Source organism: Malaya genurostris, chromosome 2, assembly GCF_030247185.1.
Source record: "Malaya genurostris strain Urasoe2022 chromosome 2, Malgen_1.1, whole genome shotgun sequence".
Lineage (NCBI taxonomy): Eukaryota > Metazoa > Arthropoda > Insecta > Diptera > Culicidae > Malaya > Malaya genurostris.
Window position 1 is genome coordinate 249,239,935 of NC_080571.1, and position 21,016 is coordinate 249,260,950.

At 36.3% G+C, this 21,016-nt stretch overlaps 3 protein-coding genes across 3 annotated transcripts in view; all 3 read left to right on the top strand.

Annotated features, from left to right (window-relative positions):
* The first annotated feature begins 829 nt into the window (after window positions 1–829).
* On the top strand, window positions 830–1,901 carry LOC131429247 (protein seele). Its single transcript, XM_058593294.1, has one exon. It carries the CDS (start codon window positions 1,169–1,171, stop codon window positions 1,781–1,783), a length of 615 nt encoding a protein of 204 aa, XP_058449277.1. The 5' UTR covers window positions 830–1,168; the 3' UTR covers window positions 1,784–1,901.
* A 5,049-nt stretch (window positions 1,902–6,950) lies between these two features.
* LOC131429250 (protein quick-to-court) overlaps window positions 6,951–21,016 on the top strand; it is a 72,705-nt gene continuing 58,639 nt past the window's right edge. The window contains exon 1 of the mRNA XM_058593299.1: window positions 6,951–7,497. The gene's annotated coding sequence lies outside the window, so the exon portion shown is untranslated. The remainder of the gene's footprint in view (window positions 7,498–21,016) is intronic.
* Window positions 17,149–20,902, top strand: LOC131429249 (uncharacterized). The gene is made up of 2 exons (XM_058593296.1): window positions 17,149–17,380; window positions 17,445–20,902. The coding sequence occupies exon 2, from the start codon at window positions 17,648–17,650 to the stop codon at window positions 20,900–20,902; it is 3,255 nt and encodes a 1,084-aa protein (XP_058449279.1). The 5' UTR covers window positions 17,149–17,380; window positions 17,445–17,647.

The following is a 21,016-nucleotide window of genomic DNA, read 5'->3' on the forward strand; positions in this document are numbered from 1 at the left end:
CAGAAATCTAGATATATTTGCTACTTACTTCTAAGTAACTTCAATTAACTGTGTAAGCAAGTCTATTAAAGAACGAAATCTCATTCCAGTGTGTACTTTACACCTATTTTTCGTCTATATACACAGTGCCAGAAATTTAATCTATTCAGAGTAATTCTCATCCAAAGGAGAGATAACGTTCAAAAAAATTTTCATTCAATGTTGATCGTTGTTGGTTTTTTAATGGTTCCACTAAAAATAGTCTGAATAGTGAGTGACTTTATTCATTCAAAACAAGCCTGAAATATTATTCTTATCGCCGACGACAAGCAAAAACTGTTATGCGAAAAAATCGCGGTAAAGATAGTGCAACGTTCGTTCATTCGATTCAACCCTTAAGCGGCCCTTACACGAGAATTATTTTTGTCATTTTTAATGATGACTAAGTAATGATATTTAAAATTTGCATAGAAAACTCGTCATTACTGTACCATACAATTTGCAGTACAAAAGTATGGTATAAAAGAATAACAACTATATCGATTGCAATGGTGAGATTCGTCTATGTAACTACTTCAAACTTAGCTCATATGCGGAAATCTCAAAGTTTTAATCATTTGTAGGTTACTTACTGTATTTGGGAATTTCTTTTCAATCTATCTAACGTGCATTAGTCAACATGTCACCGGGTTGGTCAATCTACTAATACTAGCTTATCAGAATGCCAGCCGACTGTCAGCAAAATCATCCAATCAGAGCACAGAAACGTGTTTATTTTCGATAATCACCTTTAAACTGCCTGTTCCATGCAGAACTTATCAAATCATTTCACCACACTTCCGGTGAAACCCTCAACGAGTGAACACGTCGTATCGTGTTAGTGCGGTGAAAATTCGAGTATTTCGCGAGAAAGAAAGGATTTTCATCCGTACTTCGGTGACTCCACGTTGTCACATAGCGAGGGTTTCACTTGTAGTCCAGTGAAAAGAAAGTCCATTGGACTATAAACGAAAGCTAACTGGCAATATAGCTAAATCGCTGTGCCATCAATCGGCGTCATCTCAAGTGAGGTGACGCCACCAGAAGTGAAGAAGAAGAAGAAATCATTTCACGACTTACATTAAACAGTACTCTATTTTCAAGTAAGTAGAACTGGTGATCAGTACAGAAAAAAATCCATCACAGAACAATGAAGACTGAAACGTGCTACCTATTACTTGCGGCGATAACTATGATATTTACGGGCTTAGTATCGGGTCAACATCCAGCGGCTCGACCAATCAGCAGCAAAGAGGTCAAATGCCTTGTTTGTAAGGCAACGATGAATGAAATGGAGTCGGCAGTGTCGAAGGTGGACCCTAAGAAAAAAATTGATGTTGGTGACTACCGATTAGATGCGACAGGGGACTCTAAAAAAAAGAAAACTATCCTATATGCCAAATCCGAGATGTATCTAACAGAGCTCATGGAAACGGTGTGCGACCGAATGGACGACTATGCCAAAGCTCGATATAAGAAGAACGGCCGGCCGGTTGTACTGAAAATGATGACGGACTTTGGTATGAACCCGGAGATGTCGGAGGTGGATTTTGTTCAGGAAGGCGATTTGAACAAGAGTCTGAAGCACCTTTGTCTGGAGATTGTGGAAGACTATGAGGAGAATATTTTGAAGATGTTTCAGCAAGAGGATGAGGTGAAGGATACCGACGTAAGACTGTGCTCGGAAGCCGCCAATATTTGCCACGAACAACCCATCGAGGATGATTACGAGTACGAAGGGGACGATGACAGGGACGAGCTGTGAATAGTTGAACTGATTCATACTGGACAAGAATTTATTTAGTTATTAGAATCGAAGCGCTTACTGTTCAAAACTAGCTATTCGTAAATGGAGGAGGAAAATAAATATTTTTTTCTGTGAAGCTTTGCACTTTTTACTTTCGTAATTCACAAAACAGCTATCAAATCTTTTGTGCTGAGTGCATTTCGTTAATAAGATTTTAGAAAGTATTGCCTGTATACCGGTTTTCTAGAACTTATTCAGATAGGGTATTGGAGTGGATTACCTTAGACACAAGGACTTTAAAACTGTAAGTACATTTCAATACACTATTAAGTGTCGTTTCACTATATCTTCATATGATTATCTGACTCCAATCATCACACATTTAGTTGATATTGATATTTATCACAAACATGTGTACTCTTGCAATCTTCAACCCACGTATTCAAGAGTAAGTGTTTAAGAGGGTTTTCGTATACTTTATCGCGTTTGCAAGATAAATGTTTTGTTTTTTACTAATCTAATAAATTTCATAAATTATTTATGATAAAATCAAACAAATTGAAACATGATATCTTAATATACCGGTAAATATGATTTCCTAATTCCTTTTTTTCATAAAAAGGTGTCGGTAGAATGCTGTAATTAAATTAAATTCGATAAAAAACTAATAAAAACTTGTTTCCGTGAAGATGTCAGCCTTCAATTTATATTACCTATTCATTTTTTTTTGCATAAATATCTGTTTATTAATCTTATTTTTGTGTATTACATCAACGTTTTACAGTACAAGTGTTTTGACCCTTTGGCCTTTCATCTTTGTTGTTCATACGATTCGTTATTAATAATAGTGTTTTAGTTTCTCTTGTTTTACATACTAATGTTTAATCATAATATTTATTTTTATTATTAATAAAATATCTAAATACTTATTACTATCCCTAACCTAATACGTACAAATTTTGAATTATTTGTATTACAGAGATTGAGCACATCTCTTCAAAATTCGTGCAGTATTGTTCGAATTTTTGTTCTAGTATATTCAGGAAGAACTTCGTCAGACCATTGGATGACCTCATCGCCGAATCGTATTCGGCATTCGTCTGATGGAACAAGTTTTAGAGATCTTGAATGTGGAAACAAGATGACCTGAGTTTTTGCTGCATTGATCACAATTTTCCAGCTTGTAAAATATTCAGTTAAAGCGTCTAGACCTGTCTGTAGTTTATTCATCAGAGCATTAATGACACGACCTTTGTAAAGAATGGCAGTATCATCAGCAAGTTGTGACAGAACACCACCACCCGGAAGAGGCGGAATGTCTGATGTAAACATGTTGTATAGGATGGGACCTAGGATACTTCCTTGGGGCACATCAGCAGGAATAGTAAATCTTTGTGAAAGTGCATTATTCAGAAATGGAATGCTCTATCTGCAAGATAATTTTTGATAATTTTGATAAGATACATCGGAAAATTATATCGATGCAGTTTAACACCAGGCCATCGTGCCAAGCATTATCGAACGCCTTTCCAATATCCAATATTGCCATGGCAGTCGTTTTGGACACTGATTTGTTTTGCTGGATGATGTTGTTAACCCTTGTGAGCTGGTGGATGGTGGATCTTCCATTGCGGAACCCAAACTGTTCTTCCAGTAATATATCCTGTTCATCTGTGAAAGTCCCGGGTTGGCGGTTCAATGCATAGGACGCTGGTCTTACAAGCCAGTTGTCGTATGTTCGAGCCCCGACCTGGAAGGATTCTTAGTGTTAGTATGATCCATAGGTACTAGCCATGCAATGATTCTGTACACTAAGAATCGGCTGTTGAAACAGAAAGGCCAAATTCCACAAAAGGAATGTAAAGCCAGGACTTTGACCTGAGATTTGGATATTCGATAACGAAATAAACTTATTACAGTTTCAGAGGTATTCTCCTCAGGTGAATTTAACTGACTTCGGCTATACTGATTTTCGAATTCCGGTTCCAGTATCGAATCGTTTCTCAAAGCACAATCGTTTTCTCAAAAAAACCATATCGAGTTTCAAAAACAAAAATTCAAATTAAAGTATTTATGGTCCCATGCAAAATTAATGAATTTTATCCAATTCTGATTTCCGATTCTGGAATTACAGAGTGATGAGTTTTTAAAATTCAAGCCGATATAGAAGATGACAATTTTAAAAAGCTTCAAAGTTGTACTCAAAACTATTGCAATTTCGTCATATTTATTTTTTGGCCATACGAATCGTTTTGGGTTATACTGAATACCGGCGCTAGAAGTAGCGTAAATAATCGTAAACTCTAAACTGGAACTTACTTCGACATTTCATGGAATGTTCAATCGATTGTCCCACTCAGTGCTGTCAACTGTTTTTTCCAAAAATCTGTATTTGGCGAAAAAAACTATCATCAATTTAGTGCGAAAACTGATTTTGCGACCAAAAAAAAAAAAAAAGGTCGCTCGACCTGGTTTACCCCTATGGAATCCAACACAAAAACTGAAAATCGGTATTTATCTGTATGAAAATTGAAATATCGGTATTTTGAGAGAGCATATCTGTATTCCTGTATCGAGTCCAAAAATCGGTATAAATACCGAGAAATCGGTATAGTTGGCAGCGCTGGTCCCACTTTTAGATTCAAATTCGACCCGGTTTGCAGCTTCGACATTACAGCGTAATGAGTGAACAGAACTTTAAATTGTCACTTGAAACGACGGTCATTAAAATAATTTCATGAGAATCAAAACACCGAAGAATATTTATGCGGATTGATAAAAAAAAACGTGTTTAATCCACCTAGCAGTGAGATGATACCTTTTTTTATCAATCCGCATGTGTTTTTTGTATGAATATTCTTCGGTGTTTAAGTTTTCATAACATTATTTTAATGACCGTCGTTTTAAGCGACAATTTGAGATTTTAATCACTCATTACTCTGTAATGTCGAAACTGCAAATCGGATCGAATTTAAATCTAGAAGTGTGATAATCGATTAAAGATGCCATGATATGTAAGTTCCACTTTAGAGTTTACGGTAATTTAAGGTACTTCCAGAGCCGGTATTCAGGAACCAGCATAACCCAAACCGATTCGTATGGCCATATGACGAATAAATAACAACAGTTTTGAGTCCAACTTTGAAGCTTTTCGGGATTGTCATCTTCTATATCGGTTTGAATTTGAAAAGTTCATCATCATGTAATTCGAGAACCGGAAGTCATAATTGGATAAAATTAATTAATTTTTGTGTGTATGTATAAAATTTATTAATTTTGTATATAAGTTTATTTTAATTTGAATTTTTGTTTCTGAAATTTGATCAGGCTTTTTTTGAGAAAACGATTGAGCTTTGAGAAACGATTTTATTCTGGAACCGTTATTCTAAAATCGGTATGGCCGAAGTCAGATAAATTTACCTGAGTAGCTGTATAGTTTACATTTGTTTCAAAATATTTGAAAATCAGTGAAGACATCTTTGAGAAATCATAGCACGAATTAAATGTTTAGGTTCCTTCTGAATCGACAACTGAATACCACTAAAACTGAAAAAAGTTAATTTTTTTATCGACTATCCAAATTAGCAGATAAACCTGATTAATATATGTGGAATAGACATTTTTATACCAATCACCCTGTATCTCCGAAACCGGAAGTTGGATCTGACTGAAGAGCAAGATATTTTATAGAATCTTGAAACTTTTCATCTGAATCTTAGATGATTCTTAGATTTCATTTGAATCTTAGATGATTCTTAGATTTCATTTGAATCTTAGATCGGTTCAGACATCTACGAGAAGAATGAGTTACACAATTTTGATTTCGTTTCACATATCATCCTGTAGTTCCGGAACCAGAGGTCAGAACCAAACATAATTCAGGAACTTTGTTTGGGAGCATACGAATTGTCGTATGAATCTGAATTAGTAGAAAAGAAATTTTCCGAAAAAATTGAGTGGAATTATTTGGGCACACGCATTTTCTGGTCTCGACGAACTGATTCGAATGGTATATGGATGTTATGTTCTTCCAGCATTTATTGCTGTAAGTAGTTTAAATCAATATAATTATGGAATTACTTTCAACTCGAAAATGCTGATATCATCTGGTTTACATATGTCATATTCGAACGAATATGTTGCCAAAAACGAGCCGTGCTAAAATCGGTCCGAAGCTAAATGTCATAAAAAAAGGATGCTGTACACAGTCTTTTTGGTACTTAGATACAATTGTATGTAACAGTATAAAAAATCGTGTTTTCCGTTGCTTCCAAGCATTTCTTTGTCATACAGCGCTCAAAACTCCTACTGCCGGAATAGGGGGAAAAGTCGATTACACAAAAATTTCGATATCTCCGTTAAAAATGGACGGATTTTAACAATCTATGGCTTGTTGGATAGCTATTACCGTGCGGAATCTAAGTCTAAAAACATATTCTGTTTTCAAGGTCAATTGTGACAGATACTGTCAAAAAACTGAAAATTTAGACATAAAACTTTGTATAACTCAAAAAGTAAACATCCGATCTCAAAACCATTCAATAGCGTTTTGGGTGACGGGGAGACCTTTCATTTGCGACTAGTTTGATCAAAATCGGTTCAGCCATCTCTGAGATCTCAACCTCTTAGTTGACAACACACATACTGACACACACACATACACACACACACACACACACACACACACACACACACACACACACACACAGACATTTGCTCAGTTCGTCGAGCTGAATCGATTGGTATATGTCATTCGGCCCTCCGGGCCTCGGAAAATTTTTCGAAAGTTTGAGCGAATTCTATACCTATTTTTTATATATATAAAAAATGGTAAAAAGGTATCATCTCACTGCTAGGTGGATTAAGCTCGTTTTCCAATTGCTTTAGCAACTAAAGCAAACTATGGTCATGAAATTCGTGCCCCAATGACGTATCAATGCATCTATCTTTAGTTGTAATACTTTTTCCTGGTACTTCAATTTTTATTTTATTCCAGTTTTCATTTTCAGTGCACATTCACCCATTGTGCCAAAGTAATTTTGCCACAACCTTTCTTCAGCAATAGCCTAATTAAAATTATCGCAACCGTGCACAAAACAGAAATCGGCGCACACACAAAGAGTAGAACGGCGATGGACACAACCACACGGCGGCGTGACGACATGGCGCGCGGTTTGCACTGTTTGTGTTTTGAGCTATTGATCCACGCTGTGATGTGCCGGTGTCAGTAGCCCAGTCAGTCCCAGCGCAAGTATCAATCATACTCGTTTCATCCGTCTGTTTGTCTGTAGCCGGTCCAGTGTTTACGGTGAGACCGCTATTAAATTGTCTAGAACGATTCGCGTTTTTTCTCATACTCCGCGGATTTCAATTTCCGACTAAGCGTTCGTGGCAGTTTTCAGCACTGCAGTTGTACAAACAGTTTTTTTTTACAATTAACCAAGGTCATTAAAATAAAAACTGGTGGGTAAAACTTCAACTCGTTTTCCAGTGAGCTGATTACTGTTTGTCACGTTGAGCAGCCTAGTGATTTATTTTTTTTTGGAAAATCGCTTCTATTTTTGCCACGAGTATGGATGTGGAGGAATGTACTCAGAAGTGATAAGGTCAGATAGTGATGATAAGGTTTGAGACAACCACGAGTCTAGTGTAATTAGTGGTTGATTTGATTCGATGTGTTATGGTTTGTTAAATTGATAGCAACAACCTTGTGTGGCAATAACCCGATGCCGGTGAGTTTTTCTTTTACTACTCATTCGAAATACGAAAAAGTTATCAGAGCGTATAATAATGAACGATTGTGCTATAGCAGAGCAAGCCAGTGAATCATATTTGCTAACAATTTATTCGAGAAAATTACGAAATGTTAGGATGTTATACACTGCTTAAATAAACAGCAGTGTCATTGACTAAATTCTCTAGGTGAATGGATTAGTTTGAGCCGAAGCCTTCTTCTCCACTATGACTTGCTTAGGTGATTTAGAAATTTGTGTTGTGAATCTCTAGAATGTTTCAGTGTTGGGTTGTACTTATATATTAGTGTTTAGTGTTTATCGTGCACCTCTTCAGTATAGCCTTCGTACACGTTGGATTTCCCGAAGACATCAGGATATGACTTGCATATGGCTTTGTGCAAACCAAAGATAACTGTTAGTGCTTTTGAAACCTCATGCGCTTTTTATCTATATCTATCGATAACGCAGCTAATCTGTAACTTTGTTAAAACATTATTTTGAGGGTTGGATTTTGAAAAACCAAACCGATTTTTCCAAGCTTAAGAGATATCTCCGTCTTCCTCAGGTGACACAATCGTTTCGACGGAGGGCTACGTCACAAATATTAATTTATCTTAGTATAGCACAAATTCAACTATGTTTCACGTATTCGATAGACAGACTGCAAAATTTCCGATTTTTGTTGAGAATCACTCAAAATCGTATACTAGCTTTTCCTTGAAGTGAAGCTTCATAACATTTTCAATTAGGTTGTCATGTGAAGCTCGTGAGAACCAATTAATTGTCACGACGTAGTGGCACTTTTTCGATGTTTGCTCTAAGAGACTGCGACGTTATGAATCATTATCCACTTGAAGGGCCAAGTTTTTGAATATCGTCTTAACCGAATTCAGGAGTCCACGAATGTAAAATAGGGACTATCTTCTCAGTGCTTCTTTTCTAGTTGAACTACTCGCAACTATCTCAAACACATTAACAATTTACACTATGTCGTATATGAAAATGGTATTACAATATACCGGTGTACGTTGAGGACTCTGCAACAGATGTGTACGTACATCTCCTTTCAGAGGCTTGAATGAAATTTATTGGAAAACGGTTTTTCTCAATACGAAGGGATTCTCTCCATCAAGAGAAAACAGTGGAATTTCCGGTGTTCTGAATGATGTGTATATATACATGCTACGCGACCCTTTTATGTGACTTTCGGTCACGACGCAAAGTTATCATGTAGAACGCAGGTCATCCACGAAAATCAACAAGCCACATTTTAAAACTGTTAGCAAACCGTTGCTCTTGGCAACGGAGCTTCTCTTACGCAAGTTACACGTAACCCCCGTACATCGAAGACAGAATCTGAAACCAACCAAACATTCTTATGGAATGAAGCAACAATTGCTACCAAAATGAAACGAATCAAAAACAAGACAGAGAAACCCAGAACGATTATTCAACATCAATATAAATAACAATAATTCAACTCAGTTTTTTCGCGAAATGGTAGCGCTTATGCACGGAATGCATAAGAACGCAGGTTCGAGTCTTGTCTCTTAGCGTATCTTTTTCGAATAAATCATCTTTTCTGTTAGTTTTTCATTCATTTGGCTTCTCCAATATATGCTTCCACTCAGTCATTGCAAAAAAAAACTGAACTTAGTTATGGCGGCTTTACGTCAAACAAACTAAAAATTAATAAATCGATAAAAAAATAAAAAAAAGAACACAACTGTATCAATGGACGATGGGGCGAATAGTGAACCAAAAGCTCCTTGAGTCTTGCTAGTTGGTAATGGCATTTCCTTTCCTGAAAGAAAAGGGTATCAACAGGAGCCGGTAATAAAAGCACTGATCTATTAACACGGAAATAAGATAAACCAACTCTGTCATGTCTTGAAAATACCTAGGCGAACGAAATAAAAAAAATCTTTGTTTTTGTTTCTATTGCAGGCCTCATGCATTTCGACGTGACTTTAAGACTGCAACAGTTTTTTTTTCACTGTTATTTCATTTCCAATTTTTAAAAACACGCAGTTATTGGGAGTACAAATTAATTTGGTCAGTATTTTTTCGGGCCAAAAATGCATTTATTTCCAAATTATAAGAATTTAAAGATTAATCAATGTATCGTCCATTGCTATTTACTAATTTTTCCCACCTCTCAGGCAATTTTCGAATCAAAATTTTTGCAACCAAATATTTATTTTTATGATTTTCAAAATGTCTGCCAATTTCGGTTACCGGCACCCCAAGATGTTCGGTTACCGCCATCCCATTTTTTTCGACAAATCGTGAAAAATTGTCTGTGATATGCAGGCTGCTGTCGAGACAAGCATCTAGCTGCTCATACAGCAGATGCTCCGGCTAAGAAAAAACCGACTAAGACCGGCCAAATTAATACCAAAGGCGCCACCATCCAAATATTCGACCAAGAGAGCCAAGCGAAATCACCATCAAACAATGAAGACTTTTGTCAAAAACGCTTCCAAAGAGAATAAATTCTGTTGTTTTTTTCTTTGAATAGCTGCAGTCTTTACTAATATTTCGGCCAAAATTTATCTCTTTACTAAATTGATAAGAATTTTTTTTTCAATCAAATGAATCAACTTAGTTTCTTAATCAGTTGTTAGCCTGGGACTTTAGCTTTCCATTGATGTATAGATGTCCGCATAATGTGCACTAAGTTAGAAGTTATGAGCTAAAAAGGAAACGGGCGCCGGTAACCGAACACTCTCCCTTACATCAAACTCTGTTTTAGGCAGCGTCCCGGACGAGAGTTTTACATCGGAACTGGACATCGGAATGTACCGGGAAGACTCAAGTGCATGTTTGCCGCAAAGTTCGCGAAGAATGATCACGGATGCATTTGGCAAGCGATTTGCTGTTGTGGCCTGAAACAGAACCATTCGTCACATCCTCGACAATAACATCTCAAGCTTACACTGGGCAAATACAAAGCAGCAACTTCGGCGAAGCAGTTCAGGGACATTCAGCTAATGCGGGCAAAAAGGAAGAGATGCGCTTATTGGCGTGAATACGTCTTACTTTACTATGGGAAGCCTTTTCAAAATTCTTCCTGTGGAAGAATGGATAGATCTTAAACGGGAATATCTTGAGTTGTACTAAACGCAACAACATGATTCTTTCTCCATGCCATCAGACATATGATCAGCAATCTTTGATTAAATTTTAACAGTATGAGATTACCATAAACAATACAGAAATTTATTTTTCTTCAACTTTTGGAAACAATGAGGGAAACTTCTCGCTTAATTTATTATGTATTTATTCAAAATTCTGGATTAATGCTCAAGAGGTGAATTTTAAACCTGTATTCGGGAACTAAATTTTAGATCTTTTGAACTAGAATATAATTCCTCGATTTAGTTTCAGGTTTTAATTCCTGAACACAGTTTTAAAATTTATTTATTTTTTTATTTCATTTAGCCGGGGTAAAAGGCTTTAACCATTTTGGTCGTTCACCGGGGCTTGAAATTTAACTAGCAAATAAATTTCAGATTTTTTTTAATTCTCATGTTCAGAACTTAAATTCTGTTCTAGAGCTAAATTCGAAATCTCACCTTTTTAGTACCAGTATTCGATACGAGATTTCATTCAAGTTAGAGAAATGTAACTATTTAATGCTGTTACTTTGAAAATTTTTTTTTAAGTTAATAATAACTTGAGAACGACGAAGGGAGGAAAAATGACTCATACTTTAAGCACAGACTAACAGACAGGACACTCAATTTAGATTCTTCAATCATTTTAACGGTCATTTCGAATATTCCTTTAGTTGGGACAGTACTTGCATATGGCATGATGGCGTCATGTTATCTTATCAAAACATCCTGTCTGTCATCTAGACTGTGTTTATTTTATTCATTTACCAACAGAGTTGACATTCATACAGAATTACCTGTACTGTATTGATTTGTATACGTCCATGCGAATTTCATGCAGGATACAGATTTAATGCATATTGGCAAAACTATATACAGAATTGTGCCTACTTCTCATCCTTCAACGCAATACAAAATCAAACCCGTTTTGATACAATATTTACTTACTTCTGGTCTGCCGCCACTTAATTTTGGGTGAAAATTACCAACACAATCAAAAATAGTCTAGATGAACAACGTTGAGAAAAATAAATGGTTACCTTACAACATCGCTAAAAATGTTAAATATATTATCAACGTAATCCAATAATTTATTGTGACGATTCATTTTCAAATATTATGATGAAATCAGGCATCCCTGTAAGCAGCTGATCGGTGTTGACAAACGAGGGGGAACCAATCAGTAAAAAAAATTTTACATAACACAAGGGGTGTACCGATAGTAAATAGTTCGCGCAGTACAATATAGGTGGAACTAGTGCATCACGAAAAATTATTTTATAAGAATTTACTCATACTGTCATGTCTGTTAGTCTGTGCTTCAGTAAATTTAAGAATATTTTACGCCCAGTTATCGTGTTCACCGCGCAACGTGATTCTCAAAAGAGGTTTTTGTGAATGCTCTGATACCGCCTTGTTTTTCAATATTAATATACGGAAAGATGGGGTTTCAAAATTTGTAACAAAATGTGACATATAGGGAGGGTGTTTGAGTTTTTTTTATGTTTGATGTGACGTAATTTGTGGATGACGCCTTATTAGTATTACGCATATCCATAAAACAAATCTTCAATTTTTCGTTTCATAAATTTGTTTCTTGAGTTATGAAAACAATTTTTATTATGGAACTCCATTCCAAGGCGGGTGGGTAATGCCAGAAACATAACTGGATGACGTGAATACGAATAAAAATAATATGATTTTTCTACACTTCCGAGTATCGATTATCGCAAATACTAGTGGATTTATTACGTGAATTTCGCAAACTTTCAATACTTTACTTCCTGAATGGTAACGGTGCAAGTATAAGGTGGAACACACAGGAAAACCAGAGAACCGATTACACGCAAAACGCAATGCTCAAATTCATTCATAAATTGTAAAACCCACAACAAATCATTGCGGCCATCGACTTAAAAAGTATTTTAAATAAATTATTTTGTAAGTGAAATTAAGAAAATAGTTACCTACAATTAGGATTATAATTGTAGAAGTTAACGTGATTGTAATGGAAATAGGCAATTTGGCAGTTTTGAAAAAGCATGGTCCGAAATCGACCCCCCATGGGTTCCATTCCGAAACCCTATTCCTTCTGAAGAAAACAAGGAAATAAACCATTCATGTTTGAAGAGAAACACAGTGGTTGTAGAAAAATTATATATTTATAGTATGGACTACATTACGTCCCGGGTTGGCGGTTCACTGCACAGGACGCTGGTCTTACAATTCAGCTGTCGTATGTTCGAGCCCCGACCTGGAAGGATTCTTAGTGTCAGTAGGATCCATAGTACTAGCCATGCAATTATTCTGTACGCTAAGAATCGGCTGAGAAGTCTGTTGAAACAGAAAGGCCAAATTCCACGGAAGGAATGTAATGCCAAGACTTTGCTTTTTACATTTGTACTTCTAACTAATTTAATTTAATAACTTATTTAATAACAATTTTAAGCCTCTATGTAACTGCAATCTTTATCCTTTTCTGCGATTTTTTGGAGCTCTCCAATGTTTTAATAAATGTTTTGGAAGTCAACTAAAAATATTACTCAAAAAGATTCGGGCAACCACCAAATTGATTTGCCGTTTACTTAGAACGATACAACTCAAGCCGACATTTTTATAGTCAAAGCAATAATCTCGAAAAATTCTATCCTCAGATGTTTTGTGATATTAAGAAGCACTGTTTACTCAATTTTCATCCAGCTCCTAAAATGATTTGGCATGTCCTTTAAGTAGCAAGAAAGTGATTTTTTGTTTCATTAATTGTAGAACTTTTAATTGCTTGAGTATTTTATAGCTTCGAGCTAAATCTTTTCTTTTATTGCATCGTTCTTTAGAATGAACCTTGTAAAACAACACGATTGCCAATTGCCGATTTATTCTATATTGAAATGAAATTCAATACCTTTCAGGCTTGAATACGATTCCAATTGAAGAAATTGTTATGAACTACGTGACATGAATTAAAATCGATTTCAACCAACCAAAATAAACTGTAGGTACATACGTATGTCCTTGTATCCTCGAAGAACATATCGAACAAAGCAAGGTTATACTTATCAAATTATGATTCATCGACAAAATTCCGATACTTTTATTTACCACACTTTGACCGGCTATTTCCTTCGCCATGATGGAAAACAGTTTGTTTTGTACCGCTTTTCTTCACATTCTGAAAGAATCTGCCCGCTCTTCTCTCACGCTCTTAAACACAATACGATAATTTACCTTTCATCCCCACGGTACAAGCAAAACCAATACTAACGAAATGTTTGAACACTCAGGTGACTCGCGGTTCAACAGACCAGCACCAAAGGTCAATAGAGTGAGTTTCTGCTAAATGGAGTAGCGCAGTGGATGAAACAGAGAAGCTCCAATTTTTCGAAAGGTTTTATACTATGTATTTGTTTTTATTCTGTTAAGAGCAACTTGCATTCGTTTACCAGTTTGATTACTTTCAATACTTTTAATACTTTCAATACTTTCAATAATTTCAATACTTTCAATACTTTCAATACTTTCAATACTTTCAATACTTTCAATACTTTCAATACTTTCAATACTTTCAATACTTTCAATACTTTCAATACTTTCAATACTTTCAATACTTTCAATACTTTCAATACTTTCAATACTTTCAATACTTTCAATACTTTCAATACTTTCAATACTTTCAATACTTTCAATACTTTCAATACTTTCAATACTTTCAATACTTTCAATACTTTCAATACTTTCAATACTTTCAATACTTTCAATACTTTCAATACTTTCAATACTTTCAATACTTTCAATACTTTCAATACTTTCAATACTTTCAATACTTTCAATACTTTCAATACTTTCAATACTTTCAATACTTTCAATACTTTCAATACTTTCAATACTTTTAATGCTTTCAATAATTTCAATACTTTCGATGCTTTCAATACTTTCAATACTTTCAATACTTTCAATACTTTCAATACTTTCAATACTTTCAATACTTTCAATACTTCCAATAAAATATAAATTTAAACTAAAACAATTTAATATTTTTAATTAGTTACTGAAACTTACATTGACGATTATGTGATGCGTGCCTTTCTTCAAAATAATGGAGTTACGGATTAAAAAATTTATTTCAAAACTTAAAGTTCTTGATGAAAATGTTCCTTTAACCAATGAAAAAAGATTTTACAGATAAAAAGCATACATTCTATGATCTCGGATATCTGTTGAATCTCTTTTACGGAAGTTGTTTTAGAAAAATAGGCTAGTTGGATGATTACTATGCTTTTATTAACATCACGTCATCGAAATGCTTCATTTCATTGCTATGTTCAGTGTACGTGGTACTGGTAATAGGTAAAAACATGTGAAGTGATGTGTGAGTGAAGTAAAAGGTAACCGCTTAAGGCTCAAGGGAAATATGTTTCCCTTCTATGAAAACCGTTATAGATTCTTCAATTACTATTAAATCGATGTTTTTTACTGAATGTTAAAGAAAACTTATTTTCAAGGCGACAAATGTGTTCCTGAACGAATAAGTAAAAAGACCTATCAATCTTTATTGCACTAAAAAGTTTGTGCAAAATGACGTATAGAAAATAGAACACATAATAAATGTGTTATGTGAAACGTCCACAAATACACGAAATCGTTTCGTAGAATGCCATAACTAACTATTAATTTTACTATTCTGATAATTGAAGCAATTAAAGTAATAAAAAATACGATATTATAAACCCAGCTCTTCTTCTATTTATTTCTAAGAATCATAGGGAAAAATATTTCCCATGAAATTATAGGACACTTATGCGCCCTGCTCTGTTTTTCTGGTGATATTCTCTTAATTTACACCCCAATAGCTAAAATATTGTCTCGTACTGACATATTTCGTCCTGCACATCTTATGGTCGTGAAAGGGTTAATGCGGAAGTGAGACTAACAAGGGACTTCTTGCAGTAATCAGTTGTCGAGAAATTAATACCGAAGTACTAAAGTTCTTCTATTTATGTATTCAGGTAATCGTGTATATAACTATTCGATATACACCAGATATCAAAAACGATAAAATGGTCGACCTCAATACAACCAAATTGAATAAAATTGGGAACCACTAATTGGTTGTTGTTTTTTTAAACTGTCTTTTTTGTCTTCAAAACAATATACCTGGGGACCAAAACAACTAGCAATCTAGCTAAATATTTAATTATCACAGTCGATTTTTTAATGGTGTTCACTTAAAATCAGCCACATTCTAAAGGGTTATTATGAATTATTGGATGTATTTTCCTTTTGCCTTGAAAACGCTTGGTAGAAATCATGAAGAGATTTAAAATAATAATTTTGAAATATCAATAAAAACATGTTAATATTAAAAAATTTTTTAAATGCACAAGACAAAATACAAAATCGCCTTGCTTTGGACTACCCAACAAAAAAAGAATTCGAATGAAAGGGGCTGATTTAGCTAAGCAACTTACACACTTAACTTGTTTTGCTGAATGCCGAGATTTGCACAGCCGAGTGCTCGACAGCGATGCCAACCCTACGGATTTATCCGTAGATCTACGAATTTTTGTCTTTTCTACGGATCTATGGATGGACCTTTAAAAATCTACGGATTTTTCATTATTTTAAAAATAGAATATTGTCGCATAATTTATCCAGATTTTTTTGTATGTCCAATTATAAAAACTATCAAACATCCACCGGCACTGATTATTCATTTTATGGAAGCCTTTCTTTATCGCTTGGCATTCCAAGCTGATGATTTTACGTATTTTTTTATTTATTAATTTACTTGTATTTGGTACGTACTAATTTTCATTCTAAACATCTGTTTAGATACATCTAGTGAGTTTTTCCCCATATAAGTTCACGGCAAGCTCGTCTCAAAGGAGCATGTATGAGCAGGCTCGTACCCAGAATTTTATTTCGGGAGGGGCCCAAAGATTAAAAAATAATATTACTGAAGCCTGAAGATTCTCGGTGTGCCTTTTACGGCTGTTTTTATCATACACTTTAAACTTTTCAACTGGATCTGGTATTGTAGTACATTTCATTACGTTTACTGTCTTGTTATTTCTGTAACACATGGCTGAGACATTCTAAATAATTATATGTTTTCGATTTCGGGAGGGGCCAGGGCCCCTTGGGCTCCCCCTCTGGGTACGTGACTGATGAGTATAATTCGACTTGGAGTCAAATCTACCGATTTTACCTCAGGAAAAAGTGGCATCACTGGTAATCGTCTCGGCAAAATGTATAATTACTAAGAAAACAATTTTCTCGGCAAATCTAAATTTATTAACTGTCAATTTTTCATAAATTTTCCTGTTAGTTCGGCAAAATCGATCAGGATTGAATCATCAATAATCGAACGTGGATTGGATTTTTCTTTATTATTTATGAAAAATAAGTCACAAAAGCAAAGGTTGGAGAAAGAGGGTGTTTTACTATGCTCATTTGAATCCAGTATACAAAAAAGAAAACATCACGCCTAGAATCAATTTTTTTTCTAGTGCTCCTCAACGCCTGTTGACGCAGTCAACACAGCTCTACTGTACGGTAATATGTGGATACCGGCTGCCCATAAGCGCGCCGATCTATAACTCATTATATCTATAGATGATAAGAGATAAGTAGGGGAAGAAGAGTAAAATAAGAAGAATTTATAAAACTCATATCAGATCTGATCTCGTCGAATTCATTAGATCTATCGAAACAGGGAAATATTGTTGAATTGTTGTAGGTGAAATTTAAGAAGAACTAAAACTGTAAGTGAAATTAATTATATACCACAATCACACTGAAATATTAAACGTTAAATAAAATTTGCAGCTAAAAAGCGATTCAAAGCTAAATGAGCAGTTCTTTTACTCAACATCAACAGAGCGATTTCCAACAAACTTTTTAGAGTTTTACTCTATAACGACCACGTCAACATCTGGTCCTCTAAAGTCCGTTGAGGCAAAAATTACCGAACATCTTCTGTGTGATCAGATTTATGTGATATACGAGAACAAAGGTTATATAACCTCGTCATGTCGTTACCAGTGCAGTACAATTGCCCGCAGTGTAAAGAGCCTGATCAGGCGGATAATATGGTGGCCTGTGATAAATGCGATGCCTGGCATCATTTCAGATGTGCTGGTGTGAATGACTCAATAGCAGATCGGTCGTGGCGGTGTATCAATTGTCGCTTGAGGACGTCATCAGTTCCTTCTAATTCGTCTCGAAAGTCAATGTCCCAAGCACAAGCAGAACTACATCTCAAAAAATTGGACGAGGAAAGAGCAATGCAAGCTAAACATCTTTCCGAGGAGTTTGCTCTCAAACAAGCCAAGTTGGCGCAACAAGAAGAAGCGTTAAAATTACAAATGGCATTGGACCAGCGATATATGGAACAACGATATGCAGTTTTACAAGCGACGCTAGAAGAAAATGATGGAAAGAGTCGGTCAACGTGCAGTCAGCAAAGCAGTAGAAGTAAGGTCAATGATTGGATGGAAAAGCAGCAAGAACAAATAACGGGTGCGAAATCGGAAACAAACAATTTTCCCGTCGACACTAGTTCGTTCGCTGCAATCCAAATAAGTTCATCTAAAACCACTAGCGCTGCTGCTGAACAAAAGTCTGTACCCGTCAGTTCCACTTCTACTAGTATCTTTGACTTTGCTACTTCCCGCTTGGTGTATACGGGAACCATACCCAAAAGACCATTTGCGAGTATTCCAGATGCTCTTCCTGTAATACCATCACCTATTGTAACGCCCAGGATTATCCCGACATCAACCTCTATCGGTGCCACCCGTTCTACAATAATAAGTCAACCTGTCTTTTCAACGGGACAAGGGTTACGAGGATGTGAGATGTATCCAGTTTCTGCCGACAATGCTGTTTGGAATGTGCTACCTATTACCTGTACTGCAGCCACTAACCCTTCTACAAGTCAAGCAGCTCCGTTCGTGCCAGAACGTACTTATATTGTACCGACATCGTGTTCATCTGGTAATGTTAAAACGGGTGTAACGTCTCTGTTAGCTTCAAATACAGAAGGTAATTATAGTGTCCATCAAAGCTCAGGAGGTAAGACATTAGAAAAAATCCTCGATCAAATAAACAATAGAATAGGAGAGTTAATGATAGAAAATAGGTCAATGAGAGTGCCCAATACAAATATGTTTCCCCCACGCTTACGACCTGTAACTTCTCAAAACTCATCGATAAATCCTACTAGTAGAAATGAATTTAGATGGTCTCATAGTACACCTCACGTTAACCATAATCGAATGCATACTCCCCATTTGGGACAGACTCAAATGCAAATTTCGTCTCCAATATTGCCTGAAAATGATCGTAACATGCATAATTCAGCAATTAGCTCATCTATTGGTGTAGTTGTGCCATCACAGCAACAATTAGCTGCTCGGCAAGTAGTCTCTAAGGAGTTACCAGTTTTTTCGGGTAATCCACTGGAGTGGCCATTATTCGTGAGCAGCTATGAGAACTCGACAGCTTTATGTGGGTTTTCGGATGCGGAAAACATGATGCGATTGCAACGCTCATTGAGAGGTAATGCACTAGAAGCGGTGCGCAGTAATTTGTTGATGCCGAATGCAGTGGCACGCGTATTGAGTACTCTGAGGATGCTGTATGGCAGACCAGAATTGGTAGTTAACGCTTTGCTAGAGAAAGTTCGGTCCACCCCTCCTCCAAAAGCGGAAAGATTAGAAACTCTCATTGCATACGGACTCGTTGTACAGAATCTGTGTAGTCAATTGATTGCATCTGGACAAATTGCTCATCTCGGCAACCCGTGTCTTTTGCAAGAACTTGTTGAAAAATTACCGGCCAATATCAAGATGGATTGGGCGCGGTATAAGCGAAAAGTATCGTTTCCTGATCTTACCACGTTCGAGGAATATATGACGTCAGTAATCGAAGAGGCAAGCGAGGTGTCACTGTTCACCGAGACAGATCGAGGCAAGGAAACAAAAAGAGCATTCATTCGAGATAAGGCGTTTGTGAACGCACATGGTATCGATGAAACTGCTAAAGAAAAAAATGTTCAAAATAGAAAAGTTCAAGACCAAACAAAAGGTAAATGTTGTCCAATTTGTCAATTGTTTGGACACAAAGTGAAAGATTGCTCTAAATTCAAATCACTGAATTTACTTGAACGTTGGAAGTCAGTGGAAGATCAGCAATTATGTCGCCGTTGTCTTGTTCGTCACGGAAAATGGCCTTGTCATACTTCAAACCCGTGTGGTATGAACGGCTGTGACGCTTGTCATCATGAATTGCTTCATCCTGGAAAGACTACAGTAGTGAATAAATCAAGAGAAATAATTCATCCGGCGGGAAAGTTGAATTCTGCTACAGCTACATCCGGTGTGCTTGGTACACATCGACAGATGGCAGATTCAATATTATTTCGCGTGATTCCAGTGACGCTGTATGGACCAAAATCATCACTCAAAACATTTGCCTTTCTCGACGACGGCTCGTCGTTGACTCTAATGGATAAAGGTATCGCAAAAGAACTTGGATTATCTGGAGAAGCAAGCTCATTGTGTTTAAACTGGACTGGCGATATATCCCGCACTGAGCCGAACTCGGAACGTTTATCAGTAGAAATATCTGGAGCTAACAGTCAAACCAGATATTCTATGTCTAACGTTCGAACGGTAGAGGGACTGAAACTACCAACTCAAAGTCTCATGTATGAAGATCTGGTTCAAAACTATCCTTATCTTAGAGGTCTTCCAATAAATAGCTACCGAAATGCCAACCCTCGCATTCTTATTGGAGTGGAACATTCAAAACTCAGTTTAACTCTGAAGAAACGGGAAGGACGTACAAATGAGCCTGTAGCAACACGATGCCGTCTAGGATGGACAATACACGGAAGACTAGGAGATGATACTCATAGCAGTTTATTCCATCACAACCATATATGTGACTGTAATACAGACCGCGAACTTCATGGTATGGTTGAACGATTTTTTTCAACGGAAGCAGTTCCACCAGTGGGACCCGTAATTGAGACTGAAGACGACAAAAGAGCTCGTCGAATTCTCGTTGAAACCACAGTACGTGTTGATGGTGGCTTTGAAACAGGTTTACTATGGAAATACGACCACATAGAATTTCCCAGAAGTTATTCGATGGCCGAGCAACGATTAAAATGTCTGGAACGTCGAATGAAAGCCGAACCAGAAAATCCGTTCAACAAATTCGTGACTATCAACGCAAGGGCTACGCTCACAAAGCGTCGGAAAAGGAACTTTCTTTAGCAGACCCCAGACGAGTTTGGTATCTCCCCCTTGGTATTGTGATCAACCCAAAGAAACCAAACAAAGTACGGGTAGTTTGGGACGCTGCAGCCAAAGTTAATGGCATCTCGCTGA

What these genes read in the sequence shown, in the direction of transcription:
- LOC131429247 (XM_058593294.1), top strand. Translation starts at nt 1,169, where the DNA reads ATGAAGACTGAAACGTGCTACCTATTACTTGCGGCGATAACTATGATA.
- LOC131429249 (XM_058593296.1), top strand. Translation starts at nt 17,648, where the DNA reads ATGTCGTTACCAGTGCAGTACAATTGCCCGCAGTGTAAAGAGCCTGAT.